This window comes from Antechinus flavipes, chromosome 5 (genome assembly GCF_016432865.1).
Source record: "Antechinus flavipes isolate AdamAnt ecotype Samford, QLD, Australia chromosome 5, AdamAnt_v2, whole genome shotgun sequence".
Lineage (NCBI taxonomy): Eukaryota > Metazoa > Chordata > Mammalia > Dasyuromorphia > Dasyuridae > Antechinus > Antechinus flavipes.
The window spans coordinates 108157229-108175491 of record NC_067402.1 but is presented as its reverse complement, the minus strand read 5'-3'; the positions used below and the strand labels follow the sequence as shown (position 1 = coordinate 108175491).

The 18263-nt window shown below is 33.6% G+C and overlaps 1 protein-coding gene across 2 annotated transcripts in view; it reads right to left on the bottom strand.

The window, feature by feature from the left end:
- The window catches only part of CNOT4 (CCR4-NOT transcription complex subunit 4), a 166928-nt gene that overhangs the window by 65777 nt on the left and 82888 nt on the right, over window positions 1-18263 (bottom strand). For both annotated transcript variants that reach the window (XM_052001743.1, XM_052001744.1), the window contains exons 2-3: window positions 15132-15399; window positions 697-894 (exon numbers count right to left, since the gene is read on the bottom strand). In XM_052001743.1, coding sequence (XP_051857703.1) covers window positions 697-894; window positions 15132-15305 — 372 coding nt within the window. In that variant the 5' untranslated portion in view covers window positions 15306-15399. The remainder of the gene's footprint in view (window positions 1-696; window positions 895-15131; window positions 15400-18263) is intronic.

Below are 18263 nucleotides of genomic sequence, written 5' to 3'. Positions count from 1 at the left end.
AAACAGAAGCTAGTCTTTATATCATATTTACTATGTACCAGTTTAATTATCATCTCATTTGATCCTCACAACAACTCTGAAATGTAGGGACTATCATTTTCGCCACTTTACTGATGAAATAATTGAGACCAACAAGATTAAGTGAATTGTCCAGTGCCCAGTCTGAGACCAGATTTGAAATCAGGTCTTCCTCTAGACCCACTAGCATTCTATCCACTGCAGCATTTGTGAGGGTAAAGACCTGAGCAAACTATGATATAGGAGGAGGAACAATGGACCAAAGGCTCTTTCTCAGGGCTTTAGCAACAATAAGGACAATTCTACAAGGAATCTTATTTCTTCATCTACTTTTTATCTTCCCTACCATGAACAGGTAGAGGATAGAATAAAAAGGGAAGATGATCACTGATGCATTCAGTATTAAAAACTACAAGTTAATATAAATGAAATGCAGCTTTTAATCAGCATATTAATCCTGTCTACAAAAAAATAAGAAAGCAGAGCATAGGAGCAAAGGCGGAAAGTTCTATTATGGTACACGATCCTTAAAAGTAGTTATGGGAAAAGCTGAATTCTTTGTGATTTAAATCAGATTACCTATTAAGATGTTTACCTGTTTACTAAATAGCTAAACAACTATGGGCATTCCATATGGATTGTTGAGTGTTATTTCCATGAGATCTATAAATTGCTTACCTCTGGGTCTGCTAAACGCTGGGAGAGTCCTACCACAAAAACAAGGTTCTTTTGTACCACACGTACACTTGCCAAGTGTTTACGATTCTCTGATATCTTCTGTTTCCTTTCATTCTGCTTCTGTTTTTTTTCATTCTTTATCCTTTGCAGTTCTTCCTGGGAGAGTGGTTTATACACTGCTGGGTCCTCTGGATATGGCTTTAATCATGATGCAAACATGGTAGTTAGCACAAATGTAACTTGGAACAGGATAAAGTTAAAGGAGCCAATATGTTATTTAATTTTTTTTAACTATTTTTGGAACTGACTAGACAAATAGTAATTTTAACTTATCCATCAGAAAAACACAACTGTTCATCTCAGGCAATTTCCTTTGATCAATCTTTAAGCGAATTTTTTAAAAGTTTAAAAGAAATAGTGGTCAGACTTCTTTAATTTGCAAGACGGCATTGTAACAGCTTTTTAAGGGCATTAAGAACAGAATCACAGGGCCCCTGCTTAAGTACTTTAACAAATGTATACATCTATCACTTACATACTTAAAAAGAAAAGGCTAAGTTTTCTAAAGATAGGCAGGGCTAGCAATGGTCAGCAGCTTGACTAGCTTGCCATTAGTTTGATGACTTTGGGCAAGTCACTTAATCTGTAAAAGGAAGGGTTTGGGCTAGATAATACCTTAAGCTCCTTTCAGCTCTAATGACATGAGATGAATAAAAGTATTTCTTAAATACCTACTAAGCCCCACTATGTATTAGGTACTCCACTAGGGGCCATGGAGATAAATACAAAATTGAGAGTTCCTCTACAGAAGGGATGCATAGTAAAAATAAAAAGAGGGAATGTAAAAAATAAAAGAGAGAGTGAAAGGTATAGGGAAGGGATAGAAGCTCACTCTGATAAGAATCCCAAGAAGAAATGAGATAGGAAGGCTTTCCAAGCTTGGTGAAACATGTTGTGGAAAGGCATGGAGATAAGACTTGGGATATCATATACAGGGAATAGCAAGTAGGCCAACTTGGCAACAGAGTCAGTCAATAAACATTTGTTAATCCCCCTATGAATAGCCTCTGTCCTAAGTACAGACCAGAAGCTGGGGGTGGGGTAAGGAGTGGGGTAAGGGGTGGGGGGTGGGGTGGGAGGGAGGGTAGGGAGGACAGAAGAGGAAGGGAACCAAAGGTAAAGGGAGCATATGTGAGAGATGTTACAAAGGCAAAATTGACAGAACTTAGAAAAACTTTCGATATAGGGATGAGATGAGAAAAGGTGATGTCAAGGATGATAACCGGGTGGGCAAGCTTGAGTAGATAGGAAGATGATGAGGTCCCAGTTAGTACGAGAGAAGTTTGGGAGTAGAGCTAGGAGTTAGAAGTAATGAGCTCATTCAGTTTGGATATAAAAAGCAGGGCTAGCTAAGTACCTATTAAAAAACTATTTTAAAAAATTATCTGTATTATAGATAAGTTTCTATAAAAAAAGCCACAAGACCCCATGGCTAGAGGGTGTAACCTAGATGAATATTCAGCCAAGAACATTGAGCAGGTTTGGCCAAATAGGAAGGAAAAGAACAGGAGAGAACAGTGAGGGAACTGAAAACCCACAGGGAAGAGAATACCAAGAATACTGATAGTGTCAAAAACTGCACAGAGGACAAGAAGGATGAAGATTAGGTCAGAAACTTGACTGTAGAAACCACTGAATGTGGGAAAGGAGTCATAAAAAAAAAATCAATAAAGAAAAGTTCAAGCCAAGTTGTAAAGAACTTTAAATACCAATAAAAAAGGTAGTTTTCTATCCTATAGGCACAGAGAGCCACTAAAGCTTTGGGGAAAGGGGGAGTGACATGTTCAGATCCATGCTTTAGCAACATCAATTTGACAGCTGTGTGGAGACCAGATTAGAGAAAATAGAAACTGGATACAAGACCTATTAGGAAGCTATTGCAATAGTACAGGAGAGAGGTAATGAGAGTCTAGACTAGGGGAACTGTGGGTACAGAGAGAAGGTAGTAGCTGTGATCATTGTTGAAGAAGTAGCACTGACATGATTTAAAACATTATAAATTCATTGACAATGAACCGTCATGCATGATTGCAAGATCAAGAACCTACGGGACTAGATAAACAGTAGTACTTGAAAAAGAAACAGGAAAGTTAAAAGGGGAGATAGGTTTAGGCAAAAATGCTATATAGGCCATGATGAATTTGAAATGATTATGGAATATCCAGGAAGAGGTGTTTTTGGTTGGTTTTTTCCCCCTGAGGCAATTGGGGATAAGTGACTTGCCCAGGGTCACATAGCTAGGAAGTGTTAAGTGTCTGAGATCAAATCTGAACTCAGGTCCTCCTGACTTCAGAGCTGGTGCTCTATCCACTGTACCCACCTAGCTGTCCCTTAGGGGAGATGTTTAACAGCAAACTGCATATACAGAACTAGGACTAAAGATAGATAAAGGATAGTAAATATATAGATTTGGTAATCACATGCATAGAGAGAATAATCAAATCCTCAAAGTAGAAGAGCACCAAAAAAAAGTGAGAAAAATGAGAAAGACCAGGACTGTTTACTTAAAATAGGAGACCAGATATAGACAATGGTAATATAAAGGAGACCAAAAATTAATACAGATCTGAAAAGAGCTACAATAAAGTATTATCACAAAAAACTAGAGAGGAGAGAATATCCAGAAGGAGGCAAACACTATGGAGAAGTGAAGGAAGACAAGGACTGAGAAAAGATCATCAGACAAAATATAGAGAACACAGGTGACCTGGAGAAAGAAGTTTCAACTGAGAAGTAGAAGCAGAAAACAATGCAAAAATTAAAAAATATACAAAAGAGGTGAAAAAGAGAAAGCAGGTGATGTGAGATCATACAATGATTTGAAAAGATGATAGGATCAAATAAAGGTTAACAAAGAAATTTTTGCATGTTTAACATGACTGTCATGCCCATTGTTTACTGTCTTGGGAAGGATGAAGGGCAGGGAGGGAGAAAAAAAGTTGGAGCTCAAAATCTTACAAAGACAAATGTTGAAAACTATATTTATATGTAATGGGGGAGGGGATTTTAAATGATTAAGTATTTTAAAAGAATTTTTTGCAGCAAAATATATATGTGCCATATAATGGCATACAGTGGCAATGGGAACAGTAATTACATGACAAATGAGGGAAAACTAGAACATACAAAGAGAGATTTAGGAGGAGAAAAAACCAATAACATTTATTTGGGAGATGGTGACTAACTTGGCTTTGATAAAAGATTACATATAAGCATCTTATCTTAGTCACGGTTATAAGTGTTTTCCAAACATCAACCAATTTTTTTTATACAATGTTGCAAGAACATTCCTGTTTTGATCAATGTTGTATATAATGTCAAAGGAGACACTTTACTGTTTATCTTGCTCAGCCTTCCAGAGGCTGTATTAACTAAGCTTGCTTCACCCCTCTCCCCTATCATGCTTTTCAATTTTTACCCATTTGTTTGCTCTTTTGTAGAATTATTTTCACGGGGCAGCTAAATGGAGCAGTAGAAAGAGCACCAGCACTGAAGTCAGAAGGATCCAAGTCCAAATTTGACCTCACACACTTAACACTTCTTAGCTGTATGACAGTGGGCAAGTCCTTAATCTCAATTGCCTCATACTTAAAAAAAACAACAACAACAACAACAACAAAAAAAAAACCTTACATTCATGTTATTTCATAGCCAACTCAATGCCATCGAGAACAAAGTAGAATGGAATGCTTCAGAAAACTCAGTTAAATTCTTGATCCAAAAAAGGCTATTTTTAAAAGCATAAATTCTTCTCAGTTTCTAAAATTAATCTAAGTTTTCTAGTCCAATGATCCTCCTTAGTATGCTCCTGAAAGGGGCCAAAAGCAGCCCCTATGGTAGAAGGCATGTAAATCAAGTTGCTTAGGTAACTGATATAACCTCTGCAATTCTCCAGTAGATGAGCCACTCACAAAATTCACTTTTTGTTAGTTTTGGAAAATACTACTATATTGAAACAAATTTTCTTTATTTTAAAACTTTATTACAACTTAGTTTTGAGTATCTTATAAACACCACAAATATAATTAAAGCAATTAGTACATTTACATATCAAGCATTAGGATTGTACCACAATAGAGTTAACAATTATGTATGTTCTCATTAATTGATGTCCCACTTTAAATAAGCAATATTCTAAATTCAAAACTAAGTGACTATTGTAACCTATAATATAGAAGATTTTAAATTATGCACCCAAAAGATCCTGAGATTAGAAATATAGTCAAGAGATTCAAATGCAGTAGAAAAGTTCTTACTGTAAAGGGCACTGGACATAAAAAGGGAAAGAAGGTCCTAGAGTTTATAAAGTACTAACTACAAGGATTTAAAGTGTTAAAAAAGGAAAAAATCTAATCACTAAGGGAAAACTACAATTACCAGGTGATGTAATTCTTCTGAAGTACTCCCAAAACCAATGCACGGCATAAAATTATCTACCATCTGAACCTCAAATGAAACATGGCATAAGTGTCAGAGGCAAAAACTATATCAGCTGTTTTCCATTCAGCTGTTTTTCTTTATTAGGAGGGGGGTTCAATTGTGAAGAGGAAAAAGGGTACAAGATAGATATAGCTTGTAAATGCCTATTCCAAATGACTATAGCAAAAGCTTTCAACTAGGTGTTTTCTATGACAATCTTTTTGGTTTGCTAATGAAAGTCAAAGAAAAAATTTTTTCTTCATGGAAATATATACATTTAAAGTCAGGAGAATTATGTATCTGAAAGTTATGATAAAATAAATTATCATTACTTAGTTGTTTTTTTTTTTTTAACTGCACCGTGTAAGTGCTGGATATGGACTCAAGAACTAATTTCAAATTCCATCTCAGCTAGCTGTAGGACTTTAGGAAAGTCATTTAACTTCTATATGTGTAAAATGGGGGTAAAACAACATTTACATCCCAGGCTTGTGTTGAAGATCAAGTGAGATATTATAAGTATAGTATTTGGCAAACCTTAAAGCACTCTACAAACATTAGATTTTTGTTTTTAGAGAGAGCAAGAATCACAAACATGCTTCCTGATGTAAACGTCAGATACCTTACCAGTTTTTTAAGTGAATTATTTGTCAAAAACTATGTCAATCACCTGATAAAAATCCCAAAAGCTTAATTCATAATCTAATTTTTTTATTGATTCTAAAGAATATACAGAGACTATTTCAAGACAGTCTTCTGAAAAGAAACTTATCATTGTCAATATTCTATATACTTAGTCCAAACAAAAGAATAACAAGCTACATAAAAATAAATTTAAAGAAATTTTAAATTAAGGGGAAAAAAAGAAGCTATTACACTATAGTGATGAAGTAGAAAGGGAATGGATTGGGAACCAGAATACTTTAGATAATATGCTATTAAGTGGTTATGTAAATTAGGACAAAACATTTAATCCCCTCTATATTTCTATTTCCACCTTCAGATGTTAGTGACAAAGTATACAATATTCTTCTCAGGCTCAAATTAGACCTTATTCAAAAACTTGGTATATTCTTTTATTAAAGCAGAAAATAAGTTGATACATTTCATAAATAAGTCTGAGAGTGTTACATGGTTATACCAATAGAACAAAGTGAATGTTATTATATTACTCTGAATTAGATGCTATATAGCAAGAACCAATAGTGCAATTAGAAGTTGCCAAATATCCCAAATATGTAACAAAACATTCATTATTGTACTTTCTGAAGTAGTAAAGAATTGGAAAGAAAATATGCATTCAGTGATTGGGGAAATAACTGAACAAAATGTGGCATATAAATGTAATATCAATGTGACATTAAGAAACAACAAATATGAGAAATTTAAAGGAACATGGAAGTCCTACATGAAGTAATAGTCAATTTGAAGAGAAAAATATGAACAAAGATGATTATAATGCAAATAGAGTCCTAAAATGAAGTCAAACTTTAAATAACTATAATGATAGCCCTCTCATCATCCCAGGAAAGTAGAAAAGCAGGTGGATAGAGTAGTAGAAAGGAAGACGCTTCTAGGAAATAAAACTTATGACTTTCTTTTTAATCAACTGTTTCTTCTTCTTAATTATTTTTCATTATTAAAAGAGTGTGCAAGGAAGATATTCACAAATTAATTAGCAATGTAAAAACAAAAAGTACAAATAAAAGTGTTTTTTTTAAAGAGCTATTAACTAGCATGAAATCTAAATAGTATGAAATCTAAGCATCTGACAAAATATAGATTTAAAATACTGCTAAATTACTGAAGTTTTCCCTTTTCTACAGAGCAACTTGTCAACTTTTTTGTCACTATGTTAAATAAATCAGTTCTACTGAAACTTTCCCCTGATACCCATCAGAAAAAAAATCCAGGAAGTAAAGATGGACTATGTTGTAGACCACTAATAGTAGGACAAATGTAAATGAAAATAACCTAAGGCATTAATTCATATCTCACAAACTGGCAAAAGATGAAAATAACTAATTCGAGAAAGGAATTAGAAAGATAGGCACATTGGTGTATTGTTGGTGGAACTGAGAAGTGGCCCAAACATTTTGGAAAGTAATTTGGAATTATGAAAATAAAATTACTAAAATATTCTCACATTCTTTAATCTAGAGATTCTATTACATTAAGCCTCAAGAAGGCCAATGACAAGAGCAAAGTTCATATATACCAAAATATTTATAGTAATATTTTTGTGACAGCCAAGAATTGGGTAAACAATCCCTAAAAAAAACTATTTTACATGAATGTAGTGAAATATTACTATATTACTATGATGTAAGAAATGACTGCTATAATGAATACAAAAAGATCTACTTAATATGATAGAATGAAGAGTCAAGAAAACAATGTATATAACTACAATAATGTAAAAGGAAAGAACAAGAACAACCCCACACACCAAAATGTCCCAAAAGGGAATGCTACAAAATTATAAAGAACAAATATGACTCCAAAGAAGATATATGAGAAGGCACTCTCACCCTATTCTGCAGAAGTGGGAAGTCCATAAATATTACCCACTGTGCATATGTTTAGAGTTCTTCAACGTATTAATCAAATATATTGATTTTTTTTCTTTTTTTGTCTTAAAAAAAATACTACTTGTTATTTGGGATGACTGGGGGGGGAAGAGGGAAGAATTTTGGAAGAAATAATATATATGATGATGTAAAAAATGAAAGAGAGTAATCAATAAAGGGGGGAAAACAGGAAAGATAGACTAAAGATGTAGAATGAGATATTTTCCAACACAGCTACTCTGTTAATTTGTTTTACTTGAATATCCTTATTTGTTACAAGAACAGACAAGGGGTAGTTAATATTTAGTAACAGATGCAAAAAAGAGGACATTAATAAAATAAAACATTTTTTTAAGTACATGAAACAAAATGTAGAACTTCTTTGGAAAAGAAGGGCACAAATGAACAATAATGTTATTACTATCTTGTTAACATTTATATATACTTTTTAAAGATCATCTATAACAACAGAAGTTTAGTTTCACATAAAAGTCTTTTTATTCTTTGTATACTGAAATGACTGATAAAAAATATTTTAAAAAAGAAACAAATGCAGTGGCAAAGTTTTCAACTCACGCATTCAACCCAAACTGACTCCTTTAATTTATTACTATTGTTTAGATATTCTTCCAAACTATTATAACAATACTTCCCCATACAATAATCAATAAAAAATAGTATGTCATATTTAAATCTATTTGTAGACATTATTTTGATATGTAATTACTAGATCAAAGAAAGTAAACAAGACATGTTTCAATATAGCTTCTTTTTTCACTTGTTATGCATATGTTAATATTTTTACAGGTTACTTATATGTCAGGTTTTACGTAATTTTATCACTATCACACTGGTACATCTCTCAAAAACAGCTAAACTTGACTATATTCATAGTATTCTACATATTATTCTTGGAAAGTAAAAATTAAGCAGATTGAGTGTGGATTCAGTCTATTCCCTAAGGATTAAAACACCAAGAATTAATTTCTGATCTCCAAACTCCAGAAGTTAGCAGAAGGACTATTCAAATCTATCACAGTACCTCAGGGCACTAAAGGTAAGGTTAGGACTAGTGCTTCCAGGGTTTATGAGGCTGAAAGCTGAGTGGTAGGATTACATATGGATATCTTTCAGGAGTGCTTCAAATAATACCATCTTGGGATAAAGTTATTAAACAGGAGTGGGTTCAACCTCCTGAGAATACTGAATCACAGTTATTTACTAACCATATGATGAGAAATATCTTCTTATTACCCAAGAACTATACCCCTATTCCCACTATGTTTGGAGTCCTACACCGAATCCAAGCTAATATCTTCATTAAAGTATCCTTTAAAAGTGAAGTACTGATCAGGAAATCTTTCCCAATGTTATGATGACAATCTACCAGCTTTGCCACCAATATTCAACAACAGCTTCTTTAGGGTTCAGTTCATCCATCTATTGAGATTCTGTCGTAATTGTTTACTTGTTTACTCAGATTACACACTACTGGAATCTTCCCTCTTCAAGGAAATTCATTTCTAGCATAGTCTTCCTCTCCAAAGCCACCCTAGGGCCGTTATGTGTGAGTGCAAGCGCATATGTGGACATGTGCTTTCAAGTCCCTTTGAACACTCTGTTGTCTCAATTAATTAATAAGTCTTATGGCTCTATCTTCAAACCCCATCTACAAAGAAATGGTCATTTCCTTCATTTCATCCTCATCCATAACTAAGCTAACTGTGAAACCCCTCCTTCTGATCATACCTCCATATCTTTCCATCTCTCCCTTTGTCTTCTCTTATCCCTATTCTTCAGCTTTACTGTCATTATCAATCCCTCTCCCTTCTCTATCATACTTGCTCTGGTCTCACTTTTCTCCTTAAGAAGTGACTCTTTGACTGGCCAATTGATTAACTCACTATTCTCTTCTCTCAAATTTCTTGTTTCTGCCAGTTTGCCAAACTTCAATTCAGAATAATCAAATTTCTTCATTCTCAATCCTAGGAAGGTGAAAAAAAGTTAAACAACCTTTCCTACAGGGTTTATTTCAAATTTGTGGTTTAATCTCCACCAGGTTGCCCTTAATGCTGCATGGCAATTCCCTTAGTTTTTTAAATACTATCTCACTTTCTGTTACAGCCATTCCAAAATTTCTCTTCTCTTTTCTCATATCTTACCTCTTTTAAAAAACTCCTCTCTTCTCCATGTAAGATCTTACCTTCTACTTTAGAAAAGAGACTTACAAACTAATTCTGCCCTAATCCACATCTTTCTCCCCTACTAAATAGTATTTTTCCCAACTAGATGTAAAGATAATTTTCAACATTCACTTTTATATGATTTCCAATTTTTTTCTCCCTTCCACTTTCCCTCCAAGATGGTATGCTATAGAGAGCTGGAACTCTGAAAAGGTGTATTTGACTCTGAAGACAGCAGAACACTTAAGGCTAAATATCTACTCAATGTATGATAGTAGTTCTATAAATATATGGTAATATGATGGCTCTCCTCATGATTGGCGCTTGCTGAATATGTTGTGATGAGGTAATCAGAGGCAAGGATTGAGGGATGAGGGAGATGATCAGACTCTCTCTGCCGCAGCTCGTTGAGGAGAGGAGACTTCAGGTTTCATACTCCAGAGTCCAGGATTCATCTTTAATGAGCTGAGTGGCAGCTTGCCTGCTTCCTTCACTTCTCCTAAAGACCAAGGACTTTGACTGATCCCGACTCTGACTGATCCTGAGGCCCTCCAAAGAACTAGCCCAGACATTATAGTAAGTAATCAAATATAGATTACACATGTACAACCATACTAAACAAATTTCCATATCAGTCATGTTATGAAAGAAAAATGAGAAAAGGAAAAAACCATGAGAAAGAAAAAACAAAACAAAACAAAGCAAAAAAGTAAAAATAGTATGTTTTTATTAGCATTCAGATTCCATAGTTCTTTCTAAGGATGTGGACAGCATTTTGCATCATGAATTTTTTAGAACTGTCTATGACTATTACTGAGAAGAGCTAAATTGATCAAAATTGATCATACAATCTTACTTGTAACTATTCTCCTGTTCCTCTCATTTCTCTCCTTATCTACTCATGTAAGTTCAGGTTGTTCTGAAATCTGCCTGCTTATCATTTCTTATAACACAGTAGGATTCCATCTTCATATACCACACTTTCTTCAGCCATTTCCCAAATGATGAGCTTTCCTCCATTTCCAATTCTTTGTCACCATAAAAATGAGCTTGTGGGCCTTTTTCCTGTTTTTTATGTCTCTTTGGGAGAAAGACATAGTAGTGGTATTCCTGGATCAAACTGTATGCACAGTTTTATAGCTTTGGGCAAAAAATTTCAAGTTTTTCTCCAGAATGTTTGGATCGTTTCACAACTCTCCACCAATACATTAGTGTTCCAATTTTCCCATATTCTCTCCAACGTTTATCATTTTTCTTTTCTGTCATTTTAGCCAATTCAATGAGTATGAGATAGTACTCATGAGGTGGGAGTTGTTTTAATTTGCATTTGTCTAATCAATAGTGATTTAAAGCATTTTTCATATGACTATAGATAGCTTTAAATTCTTTATCTGAAAACTGCCTATTTATATCCTTTGACTATTTATCAGTTAGGATTTATCTTATAATCCCAATACACATCTTAAGAGTCTTCACCACACTCTTCATCTCTAGTATCTGACCAAGGAGATGGCTCTTCTTCCTGCTAAAATAAACACTTCAATTTTCCCTTATTGTAGATTTCCTCTCTAGGAGCTTCCTTCTGTCTTCAGTTTTTCCTTATCAACAAAGTCTTTTCCTGCTACCTAAAACACATCCAAGTCTCCCACTCTTAAATTCCACCTGATCCTGGCATTACAACTCTTTTTCCTTTCACTATAATGAAGCCTCTTCTCATCCTCCCATAGCTCAATGTAAAACTGTTTGTTTTCCTATCTTCCTACTATGATTCACAAATAAAATATAAGATTCTCCAGGGCATTACCAGAAATCTGGACGTGTCCACTGAATTAAAACTAAATGATCATCATGAAATATACAATAAACTTTCAGTATTCTAAAAAAATTTAATCAAAAATAATATAAGCCTTAAAAGAACATATTTCTTTTTATTGAGAAAAAAAAAATTCAAGTAAGTAAAGATAATTTGAATAGAACTTTTTGTACTCTGAACTACTCTGTTCTAGTGATACAGCAAAAGAAAGCAATTAGGTTTCCATCAAAATTCTTCTTAATATAGTCTGTTATAATATAATTCCAAACTTGACCATGAAGAAATTTCTGCAATTATATATTGTGCTTGGAGAATAAATTAAAAGTCAAAAGTCTATCCAAGATCTAAGAAGTGACTTTGCCCACAATGATATGCAAAATCCTATATGAGACCATGAATCATCCTATGCAGTGATACTTCAGATTACTTTCTAAATCTTGCATAGCAGTTTACAAAACTCATTAGTTAAATTTCTAATATATTATCAGAAATTTCTAATTGGTTCAAGAATCCTTAATGATATAGATAGATTAGATTTCTTTAGAAAATAACATCAATGAATGAACTCATCTTGATTAAATCGCAAAAAATGTGAAAGATGAAAGAATTAAAACCATGTGGCTTTACTTTACAGATTTAGAAATTTGAAAAATTCAGGGGAAAATGAAAAAAAAAAAAATCACCCAGAATATTTACCTTCCCAATATTTTTGGAAGCAATACAGTTAAGACTACATTAAACTATTTTTAAAGTACATTCTAACACTAAAATTCTTATAATTGCTCAGATAAAACATGCTACTATGCCAATGTATGTGTACATATGTTTGTATGTACACATGTGTGTACACACACACCTTTATCACTCAAACAACAACATAATCATAAAAGGGGAAAACAAAATATAAAAAAAAAAAACCCAAACCTTATTTTTGTTATATTTTCTATTGAACTTACCTCTCACATCTAAGTAAACAATGCAGCATTTTCCAATTAAATTGCTGTGATCTTTTGTAGAGACTGCCTAAAAATGCCATATACTGACTGTTCTGCTGATTTTACAAATGAAACAAACTTCCTTTGATTAAAAAAAAAAGTGACAAGTATTTTTTCATTCCATTTTCCCCCAACAAAATGATGTGAGAAATGAAGTAAGAAGTCATTTATTAGTGACAAGTAGTAGGACAAAGAGCCTTGGCGTCAAGAAAATCTGAGTCGCACCTCAACACTTAATAGCTGTATGATGCTAGTAAATCCCTTCATCTCTCAAATACTCCAGATGATTCTAAGACTACAGATTACAGAAGAGTTTTGATCTACTTTAGTAAAAGGAAATTTCCTCATAAGCAGTTTTTTATATTAATGAAAACAAAGTTCTATGCTCAAGTTTCTCCAGTAGCAAACTTTCTAGATAAGGGGGTTAAAAAAAAAAAAAGAAGCTTGCATTAAAGTTCACCTATGAAGATCAATCAATCATTAAACATTTGTCAGGTACCTACTATGTTTCAGGCACTGTGCTAAGTGCTGGGGATACAAAAAGATATCAAAGACAATGCATGCCCTCAAGGAGCTTATAATCAAATGGAGGAAATAACATATAAACAAAACATATATAAAGCAAGCTACATAAACAATAAAAAGGAAATAACAGAGGGAAAGCACTAGATTTAAGAGGCTTAGTTAGAGAAGGCTTCCTGCAGAAGATAGAGTTTTAGTTGAGACTCAAAAGAAGCCAAAGAGATCAGAATGGAAGAAAGAGAGCATTCCAAGCAGAGAGAAAGCCAGAGAAAATTCCTGGAGTTGAAAAATGAAGTGCCTTGTTTATGGAACACCTCAGAGGCCAGTGGAAAAGTAACATGTAAGAAGACTGGAAAGGTAGGAGGGAGCCATAGGGTTTTGAATGCCAAACAGAATTTTGTTTTTGATCAAGGAGACATAGGAAATCACTAGAGTTTGCTGAGTTAGAGAGAGGAAAGAAAGGGTGGTGGTAACAGGATCAGACTTGAGCTTTAAGAAAATCACTTTGATGGCTAAATACAGGAGGGATTAAAATGGGTAGAGTCTTTGAAACAGGAAAACCTACCAGCAGGATACTGCAATAATGCAAGCAGGAGATGAAGGATTATACTAGAGTAGTGACAGTGTCAGAGGAGAGGAGGATATATTTGAGAGAGATATTACAAAGGTGAATTCTAGAGGGCTTGACAACAGCTTGGACATGGAGACTGAAAATTCCATAACTCTTCAATAACTTTTTCTTTATCATGTTCCCCAAACATTTTTTTCTTTCCCCTAGTGACTACTTAAAGTGACTACTTTGCTCTTGCTCAAAGTCTTCACTTCATTATACTCAAAAGTCAAAAGATAATAAACTGTTAAATCTATCAAGTTCAGGAGATAAGATCTGAGTGATAACCATCCTCAAACCTATCCTATTTTTAAAAATTGTTTAAATATTAATCACTTGTATTTTTTAATCCCAGGAGATAAAAAGAAATTATTGGAGAAATCACCAAATTCATAAAAGATTTGATTTTAAATTCAAATATTATTTCTATATATATAAGATTTGCATGTACTACTCATTGGTAATTTTCAAAGTACTTCCACAAACTCTGAGTCACCCTTAATACAATATACATTATTATGAACAAAACAGGTACAAAAGTAGATTACTTTGAAGACATCTGTGACATCTTTTCTATCATGAATTTAGAGTTCTCTAAAAATCTAATGGTACAACATTTTTAGTAACTATCAAATAAAAGAAAAGCCAGGATAGTTTAGGATATCCTTATGAACCAAAAAAATCATATTAAAACCTACATGAAAAAAGAAAACTTGCCTCAGATTTGAAAGGGAGAATTTTTTGCTTCATTCTCCTATCAATGCTGAAAGCAAAACCTATCAATGCTGAAGTAAAACATCTCTCACTAACAAGACATTACTATATCCTATTTATTAGTTGATTTGTGATTTGTATATTAATAAGAACAAGAGGAAGGATTTTAGTAATTCTCTAATCCTAACTTATCAAGTATGTATATATGCAGAGAGGGGAAAGAAAAGGGAGGAAAAACGGTAGGAGAATCATTCAAAAAATATTTTTTGTAATGTAAAGAGTTTAATTTCACAAATTTGAGCAAACTGAAGCTCAATGATTAAGTAACAAGCCCAAAGTCACATACCTATTTGGTTACAGAGCCAGGATCAGATGTTAGATCTCCTACCCCAAAGTACTATTAGGGCTGCTTTAGAAAGTATATGGCTACTTGTAGCTTCAGCTGAAGATAAATACAGATTTCCTCCCATTCCCATGGTTCAAGATGAATTTCCTAACTTGCTGATTCACCAACATGAAAAATTTAAGCTGTTACCATAGGGTATGTACCTTTCTGCAAGCAGGACAAAGTCCATTCTCATCAGTGCGAATACGATGCCAACAGAAGCGGCAAATTTGGTAGCCACAAGTGCAAGGGAAAAAGTTGATATCATCGATCTCTAAGGGCTCCATGCAAAGGGGGCATTCCACAGGGTCTTCCTTTGCATCAGGACTGCGAGACATCTTCACGTGTATACACAGCAGCAAAAAAAGTTTATAATAACTTAAGGGAGAAGGAAGGTCAGCACTGAAAATTAAAATGGAGCACTCTGAAGACCTGTGAGAAAATCAGAAAAAAAAAAAAAAACACAACAAAAATTAATTGTACATGTAAAAACACTGGAAACTATAGGTTTTGCCTAAGCTGTAGTTTTATAAAATAAAATAAGTTTAATAATGTTTGCATTTGATGTAAGCACTGAAAGCATCTATTACATCACTAGCATATAAATTTGAGATCCAAAACCAGATATAAAGGGAATTAAGGAGGAAAAAATGGTTCTATGGAATACTGTATAAAATTAGAGTGCTAAGAAAATTCTCAGTATACCTAACAAGATTTAGAGAATATCCAAGTACTATAATGACATGTTTCAAGGGAAGGGAGGAAATGAACAGATATCTTCTATCTTGAATCTTATTCTTCAAATTCTCAATCACTTTTGAGTTTATGGTGGGATAAACAAAATGCTCAACATATCTAAACATATCATTAGATTTATAAATGAATTAATAATGTGGTAAATATAAACTAGTCAACTTCTAAGAGTTATTAAACACTAAATAATATTAATATAATGAACATGAAACAAAAAATACTAAATAATTTCATTAAAATTAACTAATTCATTAAACATTAAATAACCTAAAATCTGATAAAATAGGCATTTATCTAATGTATATGTCTTAGAATCTAAGTGCTTATATACTAAATATGGTTTAACATGTTACTGGAAACAAATGACCCACCATATCTTTTTCTGACAGAAAACTGAAGGTTTATGTGGAGAGTGGGAAAAAGACACACATAGACACACACAGAGACAGAGACACAGGGGTAGAGAGAGGGGCAGAGAGAGGGGGGCAAAAAAAGGGGGGGCAGAGAGAGGGAGCCAAAGATCATACTGTAAATCAAAACGAGATAATAGCAAAAATGTAGTACACCTGATTCTACCACTATCCAAAATCTTTTTAAAAAAATGAATTAACTATGACTTCCAAAGACTTTAAGAGGGAAATATGTGGGTAGAGATAGCCTAACAGAGGTACAGATTTGAGTCATATATTTGCAGTTGTGACCGATGTATTTATTTGTTTTACCTGAAAATATTTATAACAAGAGTGGAAAAGGAATACAGCACTTGGTGGGAGTGTTAGAGAAGAAGCTAGTAGTCAGTAGAAAGTGAGAATATGATGTAAAAAACAGACTTTAATAAGATCTATTTTTAAGGGAATTAAATTCCCATGTAAGTTAATAAGAGCAGGTAGGTAACCCAGTGGGTAGAAAGATGGACCTGAAGTCAGGAAATCTCATTTTCCTGAGTTCAAATCTGGCTAGCTCTATGACCCTGTGCAACCTGCTTAACTATACCTCAGTTTCTTCCTCTGTTAAACAAGCTAGAGAAACTACTCCAATATCTTTGCCAGGAACAAGTCTAAATGGGGCCATAAAGAGTCAGAAAGGACTGAAAAGCAACTGAACAACAATAGCAATAAATTTGCCACTTAGTATTTATATAATCTTGGACAAATCACATAATCTCAGAAGCTTTTAGGTGCGTAATGGATAGAGTTCTGGACCTAGAGTCAAGAGACCTGAATTTAAATTTGGCCCTGACAGGTACTAGTTATAATGACCCTAGAGAGTCACTTAACCTTGTTTGCCTCAGTTTCAACATCTATAAATATAATGAACTATACAAGGAAACTGCAACGACCACAGGATCTTTGCCAAGAAAATCTCAAATGAAGTCAGTCACTCACAACTAAAATGATGGAATAATAAAGTTAACAAAATATTGATGTTTACTTCATGGAAAATCTGAATTAAAATACTGGTTTTACCTAATAACTGAAAAATACTTTTCCTTTCATTAACAATCTATGTCATTATATCACTGAAACAAATCTAAGCTCATCTAAGACAGAGATTTGGGGGATAACTCCCATTTGAGGTCATCTAGGTGATGCAGTGGTGGGAGTACTAGATCTTGAAAGTCAATAAGACCTGTCTTGCTGAGTTCAAATCTGATCATCTCAGACACTCAATACTTATGTGAATCTGGACAAGTCAATTAATCCATTTGTTTAATTTTTCTCATTTGTTAGATGAGTTGGAAAAGGAAATGTCTTTTCCAGGCATATACTTTTCTACAAGCAGGACAAAGTCCATTCTTATCAGTGTGAATATGATACCAATAGAAGAAACAAATTTGGTAGTCACAAGTGCAAGGGAGACAATATCATCAATCTCTAAGGACTCCAAAAAAAAAAAAAAAAAAAAAAAAAGGAAATTCCAAACAACATCCTCATTCAGGAATGTTGTTCCTCCTCATGTCCATCTCTAGGCAATTCCAGCTTCCTTCTAGTTACAAATAAGATCTAATCTTTTACAGGATGATTTTCTCATCCCTCCTAATTCTAAGGCCTTCTTTCTGTTGCTTACCTCCCATTTATTTCATATACAACTTGATTGCATATAGTAGATCTCATGTTACCTCCCCAATTAGATTGGGGGTTTCTTGAGAGTAGGACCTATTTTATTTTTCTTTGTATTCCCAATGTTTAGCACAGGATCTGACAAATTGTATTAGGGACTTAATAAGTGCTTACTAACAGAGAAGAGGAATTGATATGAGAAAAATTGAAGAAACTTTCTAGCAATCTCAATAATAGTATATTACTCTGGATTTCTGAGTCCTTGGTAACTACTTGGATGGTAGTGATAGGATTATGATGTGGTACAAAACTCTGACAAGAGGCCAGATTTTACACTTTAGATGATTTATCTCTTATAATATAGTAATAATTATCTAACGTGTACTAGATTGTAATAACCATGCACAAGTTTTAAGTCACAACTCTATAGTTATGACCATAGGCAATATCCAAGTTTTATTTGTCCAAGTTTCCTCATCTGCA